Here is a 19,007-nt window from a genome sequence, read left to right as displayed (position 1 = left end):
ACATTAAAAATTTACAATAAACCTAACTTGTGCAATTTAAAAAAAAATAAAAAATTATTGTTTGAATTTTTTTGAATTCTAAAATGCGTAACTAAACGAGAGTGCGTAACGTCACGAGTGCGTAAAGATGTGAGAGGTTACTGTATATTTAGTTTATTTACTTTCAAGTACTATATTTAGATAATAATTTTAAGCTTAAATTATGGAACAATTTCGGGTATTTTTAAATAAATAAATAGCCCCAATTTAACTTACTTAACTTTTAAAACACTTTAAGTTACGAAAAAAAATAGTTTAAAAATAAAAAATTCAGTTCTATGTAACTAATGTACAACACTTGGTTTTTTTTTCTAGTCCTTAAAAAATTCAACGACAGTTTGCCAACCCACTGCGCCTTGCCTACTTATACTTTGAATAAAAACTATTTTACTATAGTAAAATTATCAATTCACTGTTCTAACTTTTATTTCAAGCATTAAAGTTCACTGATCAAAATTTATACCTTAATAAACTATACACACTTATAATATACTAAATCGGTTTCCAACATCTCACTGAACAGCCACTTCATTTTGAATTTTTGATGTCAATGACATTAGTTGTAGATATTCATCGGCTCCATCAAGTAAATTTTTGTCAACAACCTACAAATATACCATTTTATACTTAGTAAAGTATTATAAATTTGAATACTAGACAACATTTAGCACTTTATACTTCATAGGAGAAATATTTTATAACAAAAAAAACTTATTTTGCTCAAAAAGCTCTTTCAGTGTATTAAATAATTCTACAAACTAAAACAAAGTCATGAAAAGAAAAATGTTTATTTAGCAACTAGTTAATATTTAAGACAAAAACTAGAATCAAATTAAAACCTAAAAATAATTATTTAAAAAAAAAAAGTTTTTGAGTTTATTCTTTCAAGACTTTATTTTACAAACTAAGTTTCGGTCAAAGACCTCGTCAGTGCTCCTGTAGTAGTTAAGATCTCTTTATCTGTTTTCTAAAAATCAAAACATAAAAACTTAGGTTATGATAAACAATTTGAATAACTACAGTTTTCTTAAACATTGATGTAAATATATTATATAAATTTTTCCAAAGGTTAACATTGATTTTGTATTTTAGCTAAACCAATCTTTTACATAACTACGTTTTTTCTGACTCTAAATTCTTATACATATTTAGTATAAACAAAACTAGCTGAAAATATTTTTTTTTCAAGTTAAAAACCAATATATTTCACTACTTAGTATTATACAAGCAAAATATTAGAGAAAAATAAGTTTGTTTAATAGTGTTAAACATAGTTAAGTTTCATAGTGACTTTTTATTTTTACTTTTTCACGTTTTGCATCCAGCTTACATTATATAACATTATAAATTAAACCGACTTAAAATGCTTTAAGATAAAAAGTTGTTCGTAGTTTTCTAATTTTAACAGTTTTTATTTCTCGAAAAACTTTATTTAGTATTTTTTTGAACATGTTTTATTTAACTTATTATTTTAATTGAATATAGTATGTAATATAAAGAGTGCATTGATTTTAGGCAAAGACAACTTTTTTGTTACGAATTTGGATACAGATAACTCGATTCTATAAATGTTATTGATTTATTCTTTCAGCTCATCCCGAGATTTGGTAAAAACTTAACTATGTATAAATAAAAAACTTTGTTAAAACAGTTACTTATACAGAGACAAATGTAAATTAATTCGATGCTTAATGTAGGTCACTAGTTATAAGTATTAATTTTTAAATTAGGTTTAATATTTGAAGTAATACTACAAAATATTTTCCGGCTTTTAACTGAAGTTAAAAAAAAGTAGACAACTCAACTTTAAACTGACATAAAAAACTTTTACTTTAATTCAAAATTTACTTACAACTAGTGAGCTACCAGATCCAAAAATTAAGGTCTTTGTCAAACCGTATAACAATCTCTTGTTCAACTTTATATCCGTGTACATATAGTTTTCTTTTTAATTTTTGCTTAACTACACTTCGAATACAACTGTTTTTTTAACTATTATTATCTTACTTTTAACTAAACAAACAAAATTTTTTTAATATATATTGATTTTCAATTCAATCAACTTAGTAATAGAATGAGGAAAGAAAATATACGACCGGCGGCTGTGACCCGGACAGCCACTTATTTTTAATAATAAAATTTGTACAAAACAAAAATATCAGTACAATTAACATAAGTAAAATTGTCAGCAAAAATCTATGTAATTTGAATCAATAAGGCAACTACATATTGCCTGTTGGCTATAGAAGTTACCAAACCTTATTATTAAACATTTAACGAAGTATACAGCGGTAAATTGATTTGAAATTGAAATCAATAAAATTTATAACAGAATAAAATGTTACTGTATCTTGAAAGGAGCAAAATTACTTACGAACAGCATACTTTATTGATTCAATTTAAAAAAAAAATATTATCAATAAAAGGGTGAGTTAAAAGTTTAACTTAAATTTCTTAAAACTTTTATAGCAACGAGAATATATTTACTAACTACAAATTAATTTTATCATACGTATATTCAAACGTAATAGAATTTAACTATTATACAGTTCCACAAGTTATCTTATAAGCAAAATGAAAGCAGATATTAGTATATGTTAACTATACACAACAAACAACGCACAAAATTTTAACTTTGCTATTGCCGTAAGGAACCCTATCCTTTATTTAGACCAACAATGCATAATTTATAATTTTATAGTATGTTTATATTAAACTTAAATTGGTTTAAGTTCTATATATTTAAAGTTAATTTTTAAAGTAATTTATAGTTCTGAAATAGAGTTTTTGTGTTACTGTTTTGTGGTTCTTTTTATAAAAGATAAATTGTTTAAACTGTCTTATCTGATTTACATAAAGTAGTCTAAAACAGCATTTAGTATTTATAATTAATTAAGGTATGTCAAATTAAGTATACTAACATCCTTGGATTAAAACATACGAGCGTTAACTTAGCTCGATTAGCATTTTTTTTGCAATTTTTAAAAACTGTCTTAACTTTAAGTTTAATTATTTTCCTTGTCTTTAAATCTAATTAAGATTTTTTTCTATAGAAAACACCCTTTGCCTTTAATTAAAAAATCCATTGGATTGGGGTTTGAATTTTTGAGTGGGGCACCTTAGAAAAAAATGTATTTTTTACTCTAACGGATGTTTTAGCCAACAAATATTATTTTTTATTTATTTTAATATTCTTACTTTGCTGTATTCTCAAGAGTCGTTGTTTTTTTTTCAAACATTTTAACAATATATACAAATATGTCTGATTGTAAATTTCAAAAACCCTCAAATTTCGAACGGTCACTGAAGCAAAAAGAAAAACTAACCTTTTTTTAATACACTTAATTATGAATATTTTAAATGGTCCACGCTTTTTTTATATCTTTACTGTTTTTATGTAAGACATGACCCATGCACGTTTTACTAAAATTATCATTACTTGAACATGAAATCCCTCATAAAAAAATATGATGGATTTCATGTTCAATATTGATAAGTTAACGCTTGTTACAATACATTACCAAAATTTATTTTTTAGCAAAACTAAAACCAGCAGGGTTGCTAAAGGTTTTTCAGAATCTCTTCCAGGGTTTCAATAGTACAAGTTTTTGGTCTATCTTTAGTATAAATTTAGTTTAAGGTAAAAAATTGTCTTAATAAGTATAACAACATTAAAAACATTGTTTTCAAATAAACAAAAGGTTTTTTCAACTGTGTTTTATTATATAATCAATTAAATATATATTGACCCGTCACTATATGTGTATTTTTGTTACTCTTCAAAATATTGCCATTCAAGTTTATTTTGTTTTGATGAAATGCTCAAAGCAATTGAAACAGCCGTAAATATTTATAAAACTAGTTGTTTTTTATATGATTGATATAAGAACGGGTCTTAATTGCACAAAGATAAAATTGCACGTGCAATTTTTAATGAGCTTAAGTACGAAAGTACTCAAATAAATTCAAGAAAAATGAAATGTGTTTTGTTATATTTTTCAAAAAAGCAAACTTGTGATTAAGATAAAATTGCACGAGGTTACTAAACTGTCGAAGCCAAATTTGCACGAGGGCAAAAAATTGCACAAGAGAACAAAACTGCACCAAGACGATTTTGCACCAAGGGTCAATTTTGCACGAGAGTAAAAAATACAAAAAAAAAACAAACATAAAAAAAACTAAAAACTAAATTTAATTAAAAAAAAGTTACTGAGCGAGGGTAAGGGTTAGGGGTAACAGTGATGGTAAAAAAATGATAACTTAACCATTAAAAATTATAATTAAAAAAAAAAAAAATAATAATAAAGCTACCGACCGAGGGTAAGGGGTAACAGTGACTGTGAAAAAAAAATAACAATATTAAAAATAAAATAAATAACAAAAAAATTAAATAAATTACCGACCGAGGGTAAGGGTTAGGGGTAAATGTTTTAGTAAAACAAAAAATTAAAATAATAATGATGAAGTCAGCAGATACTGATGGCTCAGTATCTGCAAGACCCGTTAACTTATATTTTTGTCTTAAGCCCTTCTTAGTCTTAATCATTTCTATTAGTATAGTAACCACTTAAATAATAACTTATATTACAAACAACTGGTTATAAGTAACACAGCAAAGTTTATAAACAATATTCAATAACAAATGTTATTGAAAAATACGTATTAAATCAAGTGAAATTGTACAAAAAGTTAATAAAGCTAAAGAATAATTTAATAATTTGGTACTTTCTTTGTTAAGCAAAAAAGTTTAATCTATAATTTGGCACTTTCTTTTAAAGCAACAAATTTACAAAAGTTCAAACGCTTAACTGAATATCACTAAAAGATTCAATTCAATTCAAAGTGATAGAAAGTATTGTGTCATTTATCAGAGTTCGCCAGTAAATGGCCGTTGCTACAACAAGAATAGTATTTTGTATCAAAAATTGGTTGTTAACCAAACGTCATAGTGCTTTAACAAATTTAAACTTCACAGTGTTACAACTACTTAATTTGTAAACTTATTTACTATTATTACAAAGCAGGGACAATTAGCGATTTCAGCACAATGATAATAAAACTAATAAAAGTATTAAAAGAAAATTAATCCGTGCAAAAGTATCTTCGTGCAATTTTATCCCCTCGTGCAAATTTGGATCCGTGCAATTTTGTGCTTTCGTCCAATTTTGTACGCTCGTACAATTTAGACCTCTACCCGATTGATATATATCATTTTAATAATACATTTCGATTTCACTGTTTATAAACTTTTACAAAAAACATTAAATACTATTTGTAAAAGTATGTGATACTGTGAATTTATAATACATAATGGTTAACTAGTGTTTATACGCAGTTTTTGTTATAGATGAGGTGTTAATATTAATTTAATATATAAACATATTTTAAAATAAAAAAAAAGTCTTTATTTTCCAGCTGATAAAATCCTGATCGGTCATATTTTGAAATTAGAATCCGGCCGAATGATTAGTTTCTGGTAAATCACTACTTATAACACATACTTTATTTGAATCTAAACCTCAAACTGACAACTATCAAGCTTTACATGTGTATCTTTATGACTTAAGTATTTAAAGAAAATTTCATAAGTATACTCTATAATTAATAAATTAGCTCTCAGAAAGTTTTATCCAAGCCTAAAAATCAATCTTTAAAATTCTTATATTAAATAATATGTTATTTAACTACCCTAATAAATTTTAGTTTTGCAGCAAAACATTTTAATATTTTTTTTACTTTTACACTAATTCATTGATTTGATTTATTAATACAAGTTGCAGTTTTACGATCATTAATAAATTTATATTTTTTTTTATATGTATTATACTAATGAACTAATTATAAAAATGAAACAATTGCTAACAACAAAACTAGTAAGATAAAAGTACCTTAAAGGCTAAGATAAGTTGTACTGGCCATATACACTTGAATAAGCTTTAGTGAAAACGTTATTGTGTAACAAAAAAGGCTTTAAGTATAGCTATTTTTCAGTGTTTCTGTGACTTGAAAGTATTTAAAGTATTTGTATATCTAACTGTATAATATCTAAACTTAGTATCTAACTTTGTATAAAACTTAAAATTTTATATTCAAATTAACTGAAGTTTTAAATTTCTGAAATTTATAAATACTTTTGTGGTTTTAATGTTATTTAAACAAAAACGTACAGCAATCGCTTCCATGATCTCAGACTTTTGATCATCAGAAAGTTTCATTGACAATATAAATTCATGTAGTTGTAACACTACTTGTGAGACAGCATGTCCAGATCGAATAATTTCAGTAACATTTTCTTTTATTTTGTCATAGTTATTTGAATAACAACATTCGATCAAGGATTTTATTGCTTCATGATTTATCACCTAAAATTATTAATATAACTATTGTTTTATGTTACAGTTTATTATCAACATAACAATGTTTCACTCTTTTACTATTGCATAAGAGATCATCAGTTGTTACAAATAATATGGGAAAAAATCTAAACTAGTAAATGGAAGGTATAAAAAATAAATAAAAAAATAAAGTAAATATAATTATATAAAAAAAAAATTAACTTGTATTTGAAAATAAAAAATCAACTACAATTTGAAATTATCTTTTTTTATTTTTCACTAATTTCATAAACACTATAGATAAAAAAAAAATAACAATAAATAAACTAAACGTTGAAGTTAGTTGTAAAAAAATTAAAGTATAATAATAAACTTGCAATTGCTTTAGTTTTACTTAAGAGTGCTAAAAAATTTGTTTTAATTTAGTTTTATAACGTAATTATCTTGCTGTTTAAATTGATGTGCAAAATATAAATAGCTTGTATTTATCTATAAATTTAGAAAATGTTTGCTAAAGTGTTTTATTTTAGAAGATTAATGTAATTAAAACCTTATGTTTGGGATCGTATTTTAGTATTCTATAAAATACAATCCCAAATTATAAGTTTTAAATTACATTAATCTTATTAAATAAAACACTTAAGCAAACATTTCCTAAATTTATAGCAAAATACAAATTATTTCTAATTTGCACATCATTTTAAACAGCAAGATAATTACGTCATAAAACTAAACCAAATATTTTTTTGAACCTTATTTTAACTTTCCCTCTAAAACTTTCTAAATTATACTTTTTACTATCACTGTTTCCCCTAAACCTTACCCTCGGTCGATAGGTTTCTTTGTTTTTTGTTTTTCAAATAATTTATCTTATAGTTTCTTTTCTGTTTTTTTAAATATATATACACTTTTTTTACTCGCGTGCAAAAATGACCCTCCGAACAAATTTGTCCCGTCGTGCAAAAGTATCTTCGTGTAATTTTGTCTTCGTACAATTTTGACCCGTTCCCATCTCAGCAATAACTTTTGAAAACTCCTTTAATTTTGCTGCAGGCCTAACTGAAATCACGGAAAATGAAAAAAAGTTGGTCAGACATTGCTGCAAATCAGTACTGTTCCACGAAGGTGAACCATGGTCGAAAAAGCATAACAAGAACAGCTTTGATGGCACAGAAATTTGCGAACTGGTTGATTTATATATCTTAGAAATATTGAAGAAGGAAAAGATCTTTAGTGATGGTAACTTTTGCATATACCGTTGTAACTTACGGGGGGAATGCCCCGGGGTGGTGGACACATTAGTGGCCGTGCTAAATCGTGGGGATGGTTTTCTATTTGGTAGCTTTGCTATATCTAGACTATAAAGGGTTTATAGTTAGGGTCCATGTTAGGTAAAATTGAGACTAAGATAATTTAATTTAATAAATAGATTCAATGCAAGATAAAGAATTGATTAAGCTTTAAATTCAATAAACAAATACAAACCTAAAAAATTGGCAAATTGGTCAATTAAAAAAAAAGAGTATAAGTAAGTATCAGTTTTAACAAGATTGTATAAACTAGCAAATAAGTAAAATATAAAAACCTAGCAATTTAATAGTATAAGCCCCTAATAAAATTGTACATATAGACATTTAAAATTTTTTTTTTATATTGAACTGGTAGCTAACTGCTGAGTTGAAATTCAACTGTTCAAAATCAAATATAGAGTTAGTGTCCAAACAAGTAACAAATTCCAATCAAACAAGCTGTAAGTGGACTGGTACTAACACACAAACCCAAATATAAAACTGTGACCCGACAACACAGAAAGTGACTGCAAGCCAGTTATTAAAAATGTGTTTTTTTCTTTTTATTGCATCAGCAAAATCAGTTTTATGCATAGTGATAAGTGATTTGCCAATTAGCAATGTGTCCAAACAAGTAACAAGTGCAATATCATATAAGCTGTAGGTGGACTGATTCCAACACTCAAATTCAAATATAGGATTTGTGTCCAAACAAGTAACAAATCCAAATAAGCTGTAAGTGGACTGATACCAACACTCAAATCCAAATATAAAACTGTGACCCGACAACACAGAAAGTGACTGCAAGCCAGTTATTAAAAATGTGTTTTTTTCTTTTTATTGCATCAGCAAAATCAGTTTTATGCATAGTAATAAGTGATTTGCCAATTAGCAATGTGCTGATTATGATTGGCTGCACAGCTTCACCCTGATATTCATAACTCAACATCAGGGATGCATTACCAATGCATTACACCGTGACGATGGTTTAGCAGTGGTGGACATTCTACCGGGACCAGATATGGAGAGAAATGTTAAAAAACTAAGAAAAGTTTTTAAAAACATTGGCTTTGATGTTACAATTGAAGCCAATCTGTTAGAAACAGATTTCCTAGATGTAACTTTAGATCTACAAAATGAAAGCCACGAGCCGTAAAATGCAACTTTAAAATTCCAGAACATACGTTTCATAAACACAAAAAATACTGTCTTTAATCTTCAGCTGGTTCAATTTTAAATAAAAAGCACTTTGATAAACAGAGCTGCAAAAGTTATACAAAAAACCAAAAAACAATATAACGTAAGAATTGAATATTGTACATTACAAATATTCGGTACAAAAATTCAATCTAACTAAACGAGCAACTATTATTCACTAATTTACTCCGTAGAAAGTTATTAGTTTAAGTAATCACATTATCTTCTATAAATAGATATATAAATATATAATAAGTAGTAATTATAAATATTAAGAAGTATTTTTAAGTATTAGGATAAACTCAACTAAGCATTTACAACAAAATCAAACTAATACAAAAGTTAAAAACACATAAAAAAACAACACAAATACCATATATATTACAATAAAAATAATTTTAAAAATAGGGCGATTTGGAATGGCTCTAATTTTAGATTTAATGAATTTTCCCTGTTGAATTCTGCAATGGCCATTTTTTCCAAATTACATATTTTACACGCATTTGGTTTTACATGGGGTTGCATGATGTTTTATACATGATGGTCCATGAGGCCTAACTGCAGTCTAGACTGTTTCTCTTTATACATGCCGAAAATGATATCTTGGTTGATTTGCTCGACTTGAAGCTGAACTTGTGTTAGTTGTATCTCGTCTTTAAAGATACACCAGTGGAGCCTAAGCACTTTTTAGATGTGTTATGATGTGAGATTGTGGTTTTGTATATACCTTTTGGAAGCATTGACCGTTAAATGAGCATTAGGTGGCATTTCTGCAATTGCAGATTAAAGAGATCGAGAAAAGTTTTTTTAGCACTTTTTCATTGTGCTCTTGGATGATTCTTTTCAGTTAGTTAAACACCTAGAGGTGATCTTGACAGTTTTTTTATTTAAATACCTTACGTGACTTAGAGCCTTTTGAAATTTATTTTTTTAGGAAATAGAGAATTTTTTTTTTCAACTTTGGTTTTGACTGAGTTACAGTATGGGGCGGAAGAATATGGTGTTCTTCTTCTGGACTTTTTCTTACTGGGTTGTGTGATTCATTTTAACTCATTGAGTGGTTGGAAGCCATTTCATTGTAAGGTTGTTTAGCAACGTTAAAAATATTTTTGGTGGATAAATTACAAAGGCGGTTGTTGATTATGGGACTATTTGCTTTTTTACAGAACTTGGGCGGTTGGATTAGTTGTGAATATATAAGGTTCCTAATGTTAGGTTTTTTGTAGGGTGGGTAAGTAAATTCTCTTAAACACATGGGAGATGTCGAAGAAATATGTTTTGAATATGCTTTTTTCACTAGATATTTTGAATATGTGGCTGCTAAATCTTTCTCTAGATATTATTATTATTATAGATATTCTTCCTTGTTCGGATTTATAATCTTTGTGCGGAACGCGTCTCCTCTAGTATCATTATGTAATACATTTCGATTTTAGTGATCTAACTGTTTTACTAATTTTCGAAAGGAAAATAGTTCATCAGTAGCTTTGTTTACAAAAATAAAATATCGTGTACTTTTTACTTTATAGATAACAATAAAAGTTCTCGACTTAATGATAACGAGAATGATCAATTCAAATTTAGCTTTATGTCTTTTTGCATGTTATTGTAAAAAAATTACACTTGTAACTTTAAATTGTATTATAGTGCTTTTTATGACAGTTTTATGTCAATGGCCGCTTGATCCCCGTTTTCAGCCCACTGTGAATTTCTGGGTAATGCACGAGCCAGGAAACCATTGCATCATTGGGTTAGATATACTTATGAAACATCAGCTATCAATATCACCAGCTATAGCACATTGAAATTAAATCTGGCCAAGCAGCCAAACTGTTTTTCCCAAATAAATTAGCAGCTAAAATGGTAGCTTCAGTTAAGAAAGTTGCAGTCACCAACAAATATTCTTCATTAGAAGAAAATGTAGAGCCTTAAACACAATCACAGTTTAGAAATTGTGGTAGAAAATTATGAAGCAAAATTTATCAAACCTAGGAGATGTTAGGGACAAAGGGATAAAATAGACAGTCACTTCAACGATCTCAGTCAGAGGGGGGTGGTAGAGCGAAGCGGTGGGGACCAGGGTTGCAACTCGTTTTTTCAAAAAAATTTCAAGCTTTTCCAAAATTCTTCCAGGTTTTTACAAGTAAACATTTTTGTATCTATGTTTAGTTTAAAGTTATTTTTAAAGTAAGAAACTCTGTTAAATAATATAAAAACATTGAAAAGATACTGTAAAGCTACTTTAGATGTGTTTTTTAATATAAAAAAATTTGATGAGAACAAAAAAAATTTATCTGTATGATATATTTTTTTGAGTCAAGTTGAAATTTTACTACTGAACATGTTAAAATTGTTAAAATTCCAGATTTTTTGCCTAAATTGTCAAATTCCAGGTTTCCAGGTAAAGTGGCAACCCTGTGGGGACACATCTGCTTCCCCATAACACGTGTGAAGAAAAAAGATGGCTCTTTACGAGTTTGCGTGGATCATACCAGGCTGAATTCCTTCACTAGACCTTTATGCTACACACTACCAAAAATTGATGAATTATCTGCTATAACACTAGAAGAAACTTGCTTCTTTGCTAATATAGATTTACGAGAAGCTTATTTTAGTTTTCCTATAGCAATTAAGTCCAGAAAGTATGCAGCAGTGATAACTCATAGTGGAGTTTTTATCCCATCATGTTGCCAGTTTGGGCTGAAAAATGCCACTATGCGCTTTCAAAGTATGATGGAAAGTCTATCGAGGGAATGTAAAAAAATTACATACGTGTACTTAGATGACATCCTTATACATCCAAAAACAGAAGAAACCCACCTTATGCATGTTAAAGGTATAATATCGTAACGGGCTGTTTCAAAAAACGACTAAATCTACCTTAGCTAAATCACAATTAGAGTTCTTGGGACATGTCAATGGAATAGACGTACGGAAAGTACAAGCTATTAGAGGATAACCCATGCCGATTACACGGAAAGATTTAAAGAGATTCCTTGGACTCATCAATTATTATCATAAATTCGTACCGAAAATGGCAGAAATAACGGCACCCTTAAACGAAATTTCAGGGGGCCCAATAAAAACAAACAGGACAATACTACAACTAAACGAAACACATGTGCAGCCTTTTGTAAGAAAAAAAGTTCACTGGCGGAGGCAGCAACTTTAGAGTATGAAGATCACGGCAAAACCCTTAAACTGTCTTCTGACGCTTCCGACACCCACGTCGGAGCTGTCTTTGAACAGAAAAAAAAAAGGGTTCATCTTGTATTTTTCTAAAATTCCTGCCAACACTTAGTAGAGTGCGTTCAGTATTCTACAAAGAACTGCGAGCCCTTTCACTAAGTATGAAACACTTTCATGCTAGAATATTGGGAAGAAAATTAATTGTTAGGTCAGATTCTTTAGCGTTGGTAAACGCTGTTAAAAATGATTTAAAAGACAAACTTCCCTCAGAGCTAAGGTATATGCAAAGAATAAAAGAATATGACTCGGAAATCATTTATATTCCAGTTTTAGAAAATTATGTTGCAGATGCACTCAGTCGCCCATTGCAAGTATTATCAATGTATCTCAGACGGTATGAGTCAAAGGCTGAAGAGAAGTTGCAATACGAATCAGTAGATGACGACAAGAAAGAAATTGGCCAAGAAAGTCTTAATTGAAAAAAATGGGACAATTTTGGAACAAAAAAAGGCTCCGAAGCCGCCGCGAACATGCCTTTTTTTTTCAGCGGACAGAACGCTTTCAGTTTGTCCGAATTGATACAGTTGGTCCAATGGACATGACTTCAGAGAATAACAAATATGTTCTCACCATGAAGGACCGAGGTACATGCTTTCTGATCACTGTACGGTTGTACCATCTTTTTTGAAAGTCAAAATTTCGTTGAGCTCAAATATTTTTGTTTCGAATTCTGATCACGTTGTTGCTTAATATATGACATTTTCAACTAAGCATTTCTTATTGGGGGGAAGAATTAATTTTTTTTAGACAGTTGCAAAGTGTTTCGTATTCATTATCTTTTTTTGTCAAGTATTTCCGATCATGCTTTTGGATGAATGTTTTAGTATTGCTCATGAATCATTGCATTTACAATTATTTCTATTTATTATTTTGTTTAACTTGTGATCTTCTTTAAAATTTTTATACATTAGTTGCAGAAAAGCTTTACCTTTAATGGTTTTTACTGACTGGCAGTAGGGTGGGTTTAAGTAGATAGTTTTTTTCTTGTTCGTGTTGGTTTCTTTTTGTTTTGATTACTTTGGTTATTCGAGTTTTAAAGTTTGTGTTTGAAATTAGAGTTAGTTAATTTATTTTGGTATCTGGTTATTGATTCTCTGAAGACAAAAATTAGAAACAGAAATTCAGTACTAGTACTTAATAAACTAGTACTTTACCTTTATACTTTAAATTTGTTAAATAAGTTTTTTTTTTATGCTGTATAAAACCTTTTTAAAGCTGGTATCAAGGTAAAATTAAAATAGATTTTTAAAAAAATTGTCTTAACTTTAAAATTTGTTTAGTATCTGTTAATTTAGTCTCGTGTTTTAAAGTTTTTCATTAATAGTTTTAAAACTACTTTATTATAGCATTGCATTGTACATATAATTTTACTTACTTATTATGACGCATAATCTTAGTAATTTTATTAAGTTTACTGTTTTACACAAATATTTTTAGTTATCTTCATGAAATTTTGACAAGCGTAGATCGAAAAAGATTTTAAGTTAACAAAAAATAAATCGCAAAATGAATTTCTGTCGCCAATTTTTATTTATAGTTAGTACCGAAAAGAAGTCATTTAGTAGATTATTTGAAAGTTTCTTGGTTTTTGATAGTCTGTTGAGTCGTTTTTCGATCATTTTTGGGGGGTTATTTTTGATAATGGACGGATGGTTTGAAAAATTGATAATATTATTAATGTAGGAGTTTCCTTATTGGTATGGTTTGAATGTTTTGTTAGTAGTATCTAGGGATAAATATAGGAAACTACATTTAGTCGCGCCTATATCAATCGTCAGTTTTAACCGAGTTCATTTAAAGTTTTTATTGTGTTCTTTTTTAGTCTTTCTAGCTCTTGGCTACTTTTCTGCTTATTATTGCGAGACCGTCATCCCTATAAAGTCCGATATCTTTGTAGCTAAATAAGTACCTGAGTTTGCAAAAGACATACAGCGCAAAGTTCCGCGCCTAAGAATAAACCCAGAGGTACATTTAATTGGCTGTTACTATCTTTTTTTACCCAGATTCTAAAATCATAAGTTAGAATTGTTTTACATGTATGCTCTATCAACTTAATATCTTCGTTTTTAGTATTATCAAGTGGTATTTTAATGATTAATTTTTTCTAAGTTTGTTCTCTATTTACACAACATAAAGCTTAAAACATTTAGGATCCGGTAGATCACTAGTGAAAAGCGCGTTGCGAGCAAACCGTCAAGCTCTGACTTGCACACGTGTGAGTGTTCTTTTGTATCAATTCATTTGATAAGTCGTAAAATATATTTTGAGTGCTGATTGGCTATTTTTAGTATTATCGGTAGAACGTAAAGAAGTAAATTTTGCATTATTAATAACTTATTTTATAAAAACTTTAATAGTACGATATATGTTAAGTACACTAAAAGTAAACTAAATATTTACTTTCTAGTCTTTATTAAGATTATATATCAAGTTACATATTATAAATTCTATAGACTAAGTTAAATAAGTACTATCTAGTTTATATTAAATTAATATATTAAATTTTAGCTTGAGACTATTAGTGACCTAAATAATTACTAGTGACCTACCAGATTAAAGATTCGGATCCGACCAGATCTGGCTATTTTTTTACTTGAATCCAGATGCGGCTGGATCCTAGCTTAAAAAAAATCCGGATCCATATCCTTCCGGATCCTAGCTGAGATTTGGTCGGATCCGGATCCAGTTTATTGAAAAGACTTGGCTTTCCACAATCAGCTTCTTTCAGTTTTAAACTTAGATTACTATGTTTTTGATTAAAAATATTTTTTTACAGAAATCTTAACTGCTCTTTAGCGCCTTTTAAATTTCTTACAAATCTTAGAATGCTAGTCCTGTGGAGCTAATATAAGACTTGGTGTCATTTTTTGACTTCACAGTCGCCTTATAAACCAAATTTTTTGTTAGACATTTGCCATGGACCGGAAGTTCTTGTTTTTGGCAGTCACACATTTGCTTATTTTTCTCTTGCATGTCTATTTTTTTATGATTGTGTGCCATTATTAATTGTCTCATATTTGGCATACAGAAATAGGACACTTTTAGAGTTTTCCTGTTGAAAACTTTACTATATGGATGGTTAGTTTTAAGTAATTTTTTCATCTACAACCTCTGGGAAGCATTTACCACCACGCGTTGCTACGCTTTTGCAAAATGGAGCCTTGAGATGTTTCTTCTTTTCTTGTGTTTTTGGCTATAGGTAACTCGTTATCGTACCCATTTGCGCTAATAGCTTTCTGGTAGTGTTGGGTTGTTTCCTTATATATATATACTTTGATTGCTAAAAATATTTCGGAGGTTGTTCACTGCGACCTGGATATGTTTTAACACATGCTGTGGATGGTTTGACTAGCTGTTCACATAAACCGTATTTAGTTTTCTGTACGGTTTGTAGCTTTCGTTTTGTGGATCTAAGTTACATTTAGGAAGTCTATTACAAACTAATACTATTTTTATTATAAACTTTCCTTTCCATACTTGGTCCCGGAAGAATATCTACAACTGCCAACTATCGTCACGGTATGTGTCAAAGTTACCAAAAATATTCTTCTTTCTTTAATATGTCTAAGATATATAGACCAACTAATTCACAAATTTATGCCCCATTGAATCTTCCCATTAGTTATCAAACATATAATTATATTGAATCACTTTAACACTATAACACTAAGTTTTACTGATACATATGTTTCACTGTTCTGTTAGACAGACAGTCATCTATCTACATATTTTATACTTTTAGGGTTATTTAGAACAATTAACGACTACAACAACAATTTAAGGACTAAAATCAAATCTTTAGACTACATATAAATAGTTGTGGTTTACGAAACTGAAACATATAACAAATTAAGATAACTCACTCCTGTAACTTCTAGTACATCATCCCTAGTAATTTCCACTTCCCCTTTTAAACTGTTAGCTGTTTGCAAAAAAGTCATGGATTTACGTAAGTCACCTTCTGAACAAATAATCAAACTTTCTAATGCCTAAAATTTTTCAATTGTTTATGCTATTACTTATCGAAATTTTGAGGTAGTTAGTAAACGCAAAACATTTAAAAATACTTTCAATAATATATATAAGCAATATAACACAAATCAGGGTTACCACTTGTTTTTTTTTTTAATTATATTTTTTAACTTTTAATCATTTACAGTTTTAAATAATTAACGGATTTTTTAAAATGTGGACAATTTCTAGACTTAACTGATACTTAACGCTATAATATATAAATTAACTTGTTTTAAAAATATTTTTATACTTTTTAACATGCTTATAAATAAAAATTTTAGGTTTATTAAACTATATGTATTTATATTTTATTCAAATAAACACCATCAATAACTTATAAGTTATAACAATAAGGAAGGCTATACTATAATGCTTACAAAATGAACCATTTTAATACAAGATAGTCTAGCAAACAAATAATAGGTTAATCAAGAAGAAACAGGACCAGTTTTAAGCTCTATGTTTAAATCATATCCTTTATTACCTAGAGATGTAAACCCAACATCCACCACGGGTTGCATGGATATTATTAAAGTGGGTAGCTGTCAAATTTGCCCGAGCGTACAAAATTGCACAAAGATACTTTTGCACGAAGACACTTTTGCATGAGGGGATAAAATTGCACGAGCAAAAAATTTCACGCATTGAATATTTTTATTTAATTTTCACTATCCTAACCCTTACCCTCGGTCGCTAAGTTTTTTTTTTTTTAGTTTTTTTTTTATTATACTTTTTTTTTGTCACTGTTACTCCCAACCTTACCCTGGTCAGTAACTTTTTTTATTTTTCTTTTTTATTTATATTTTAGCTTTTTTTCTGTTTTTCTTTTGTGCAAAATTGACCATTGGTGCAAAACTGTCTTTGTGCAATTTTGTTTCCTCGTGCAATTTTGTGCAATTTAGTAACCTAGTGCAACTTTGACCCGTTCCCTATTCGAATAGTATAAAAAGTCATTTTCATTTTAAACTTTAGAAGTAATTTAAATCTGCTGTAAACCCGAGCTTAATAAATAAGAAAAATTCGGGCCATCGACCAATTAATTTACTATCTTTTTTAAACTTGCGTTGATTATTTTTACATCCTATTTTATTAATTATAACCGTTCAATTTATAATGTTTTAATTTATTTAGCTTTGTAGTGCTGATACATTATATGTTGTTTTATATGTTTCCTTAATTTTTTAAATATATTATCTAATAGTTTAATTTCAGCTATATATACTGATATAAAACACTGTTGAGCAAAACAAAAAGTATTTGTTCTAGTTGTTTGTATTCAATTATGTTTTTTTATAAATTTTATACACATTGAATTGTATGCAAACATATTTATAATATTTTTTTCATAATATTTTTATGTTTCTAATTTATACCGATTTAAACCTAAAGTAAATTTATAATATAGTTAGGATTGTTGTTTTTGAAATTCAGTTTAGAGTTCTACTGTTTCAGTATAATTTACTTCAGAAAAATAATTATAAATATATATATTTAAACCAGCGGTCGGCAGACATTTAGTTGTTGCGGTCTAAGTTTCGAAACTAAAAATCTTCGCGGCCCGCAGTTGTGGTTTCAATTACAAGATTACTTTTTCTTTAATCTCTAGTTTATTATACATGTGACCTTTTTTGTACTCTTAATTTCAAAACCTTGAAATAAATGGAAGGTTTAAAATAATTTCATTAAAAAATTCTAGTATAAGTAAAGAACATTCTAGACCAGGGTTTCCCAAAGTGGGCGATATCACCCCCCTGGGAGCGATTTTAGTAAATCGGTGTGCGATAACTAGTAAGGGGGCGAAAGGAGAGCGATTTTCAACGATTTTTGAAGTAAATTAGTTTCAAAACAATTTATATTTAAACAGATTTGATTACAGATTACACAAGGTTTTTAAATACTTAAGTATTTTAATACACTTTACTGGGCTGATGAGAAAATAACTTTAAATTATTTTCTCAAGCCCTTTAAATTACTTTGTACACAACCCAAAAGCGCGTGCATAAGAAGTTCGAGACTAAATTACATTTTGATCATAATTTTTTTGGCTAAAAAGTGCGTACTAAAGAGAAAAATTACTTTATAAAATCATGGGGGCGATTTTTTTTAATTTCTGAAAAGGGAAAGATTTAGTAAATGAGTTTGGGAAACCAGTGTAAACTAGGTTTTCCAGTGTAAACTTGATATATCCCGTAAATTGTACCTGAGACCTTTTCTTTTCTTTCCATATTAATAATTCTATACCTAATGTAATTTCTAAAATGTACATGCTCGCGGGGTGCATATTACCCTTCATGCAGTTTGCGGGGTGCAGTTTGCCTATCCCTTGTCTAGATAGTTGAAGATTAAAACTAATTATGTTTTACAAAAGTTTTAGAATTTATCTTAATTTTAATGCAACTTATAATCTTTGCAGGATCTGTTGAGCTGTTCACATTTTTTGGCAGCAAAAAAAAAACATATTCAAATTAAGTATTTGTGTAGAAATTAGTTATTTTAAAACTCATTTTACACTTTTGTAGGAAAACATAAAACTTATGTATTGTTTTAATATAAATCTTTGTTTTTTTTTATTTTTTTCTACTTTGTTTTCACAGTAGAAAGAATGAGAAATATTAGTTGAAATCTTATCAAATAAGTAACTATTGTTTCTTATCTTTATAATTTGGAGCACTACAGTTCATTGAGATTGTCATTCATTGAATAAGAAATAAATATATAACTTAAGTTTAAAACAAAAATAAAAAATGGTTAGAACCATCAAAAAAATCAGTCTCAGTCTTATACAAACACTTTGAAGAGATCTTTTGTTTATTAAAAAAGAAACATTTTCAACTCTGTAGAAAACAAAAAACATACTAGCAACTAGAGAAAATTAAATACCGTA

General features: G+C 28.4%; 1 protein-coding gene across 1 annotated transcript in view; it reads right to left on the bottom strand.

The window, feature by feature from the left end:
* Positions 1–453: 453 nt before the first annotated feature.
* LOC145843440 (replication factor C subunit 4-like) overlaps positions 454–19,007 on the bottom strand; it is a 37,097-nt gene continuing 18,543 nt past the window's right edge. Inside the window, exons 7-9 of the mRNA XM_082950923.1 lie at positions 15,973–16,098; positions 6,207–6,401; positions 454–644 (exon numbers count right to left, since the gene is read on the bottom strand). Coding sequence (XP_082807049.1) covers positions 552–644; positions 6,207–6,401; positions 15,973–16,098 — 414 coding nt within the window. The 3' untranslated portion in view covers positions 454–551. The remainder of the gene's footprint in view (positions 645–6,206; positions 6,402–15,972; positions 16,099–19,007) is intronic.

Source organism: Thalia democratica, chromosome 8, assembly GCF_965202585.1.
Source record: "Thalia democratica chromosome 8, ktThaDemo2.hap1.1, whole genome shotgun sequence".
NCBI classification, from domain to species: Eukaryota; Metazoa; Chordata; class Thaliacea; order Salpida; family Salpidae; genus Thalia; species Thalia democratica.
The sequence above is the reverse complement of the archived record's forward strand: the minus strand, read 5'-3'. Positions and strand labels throughout refer to the sequence as shown.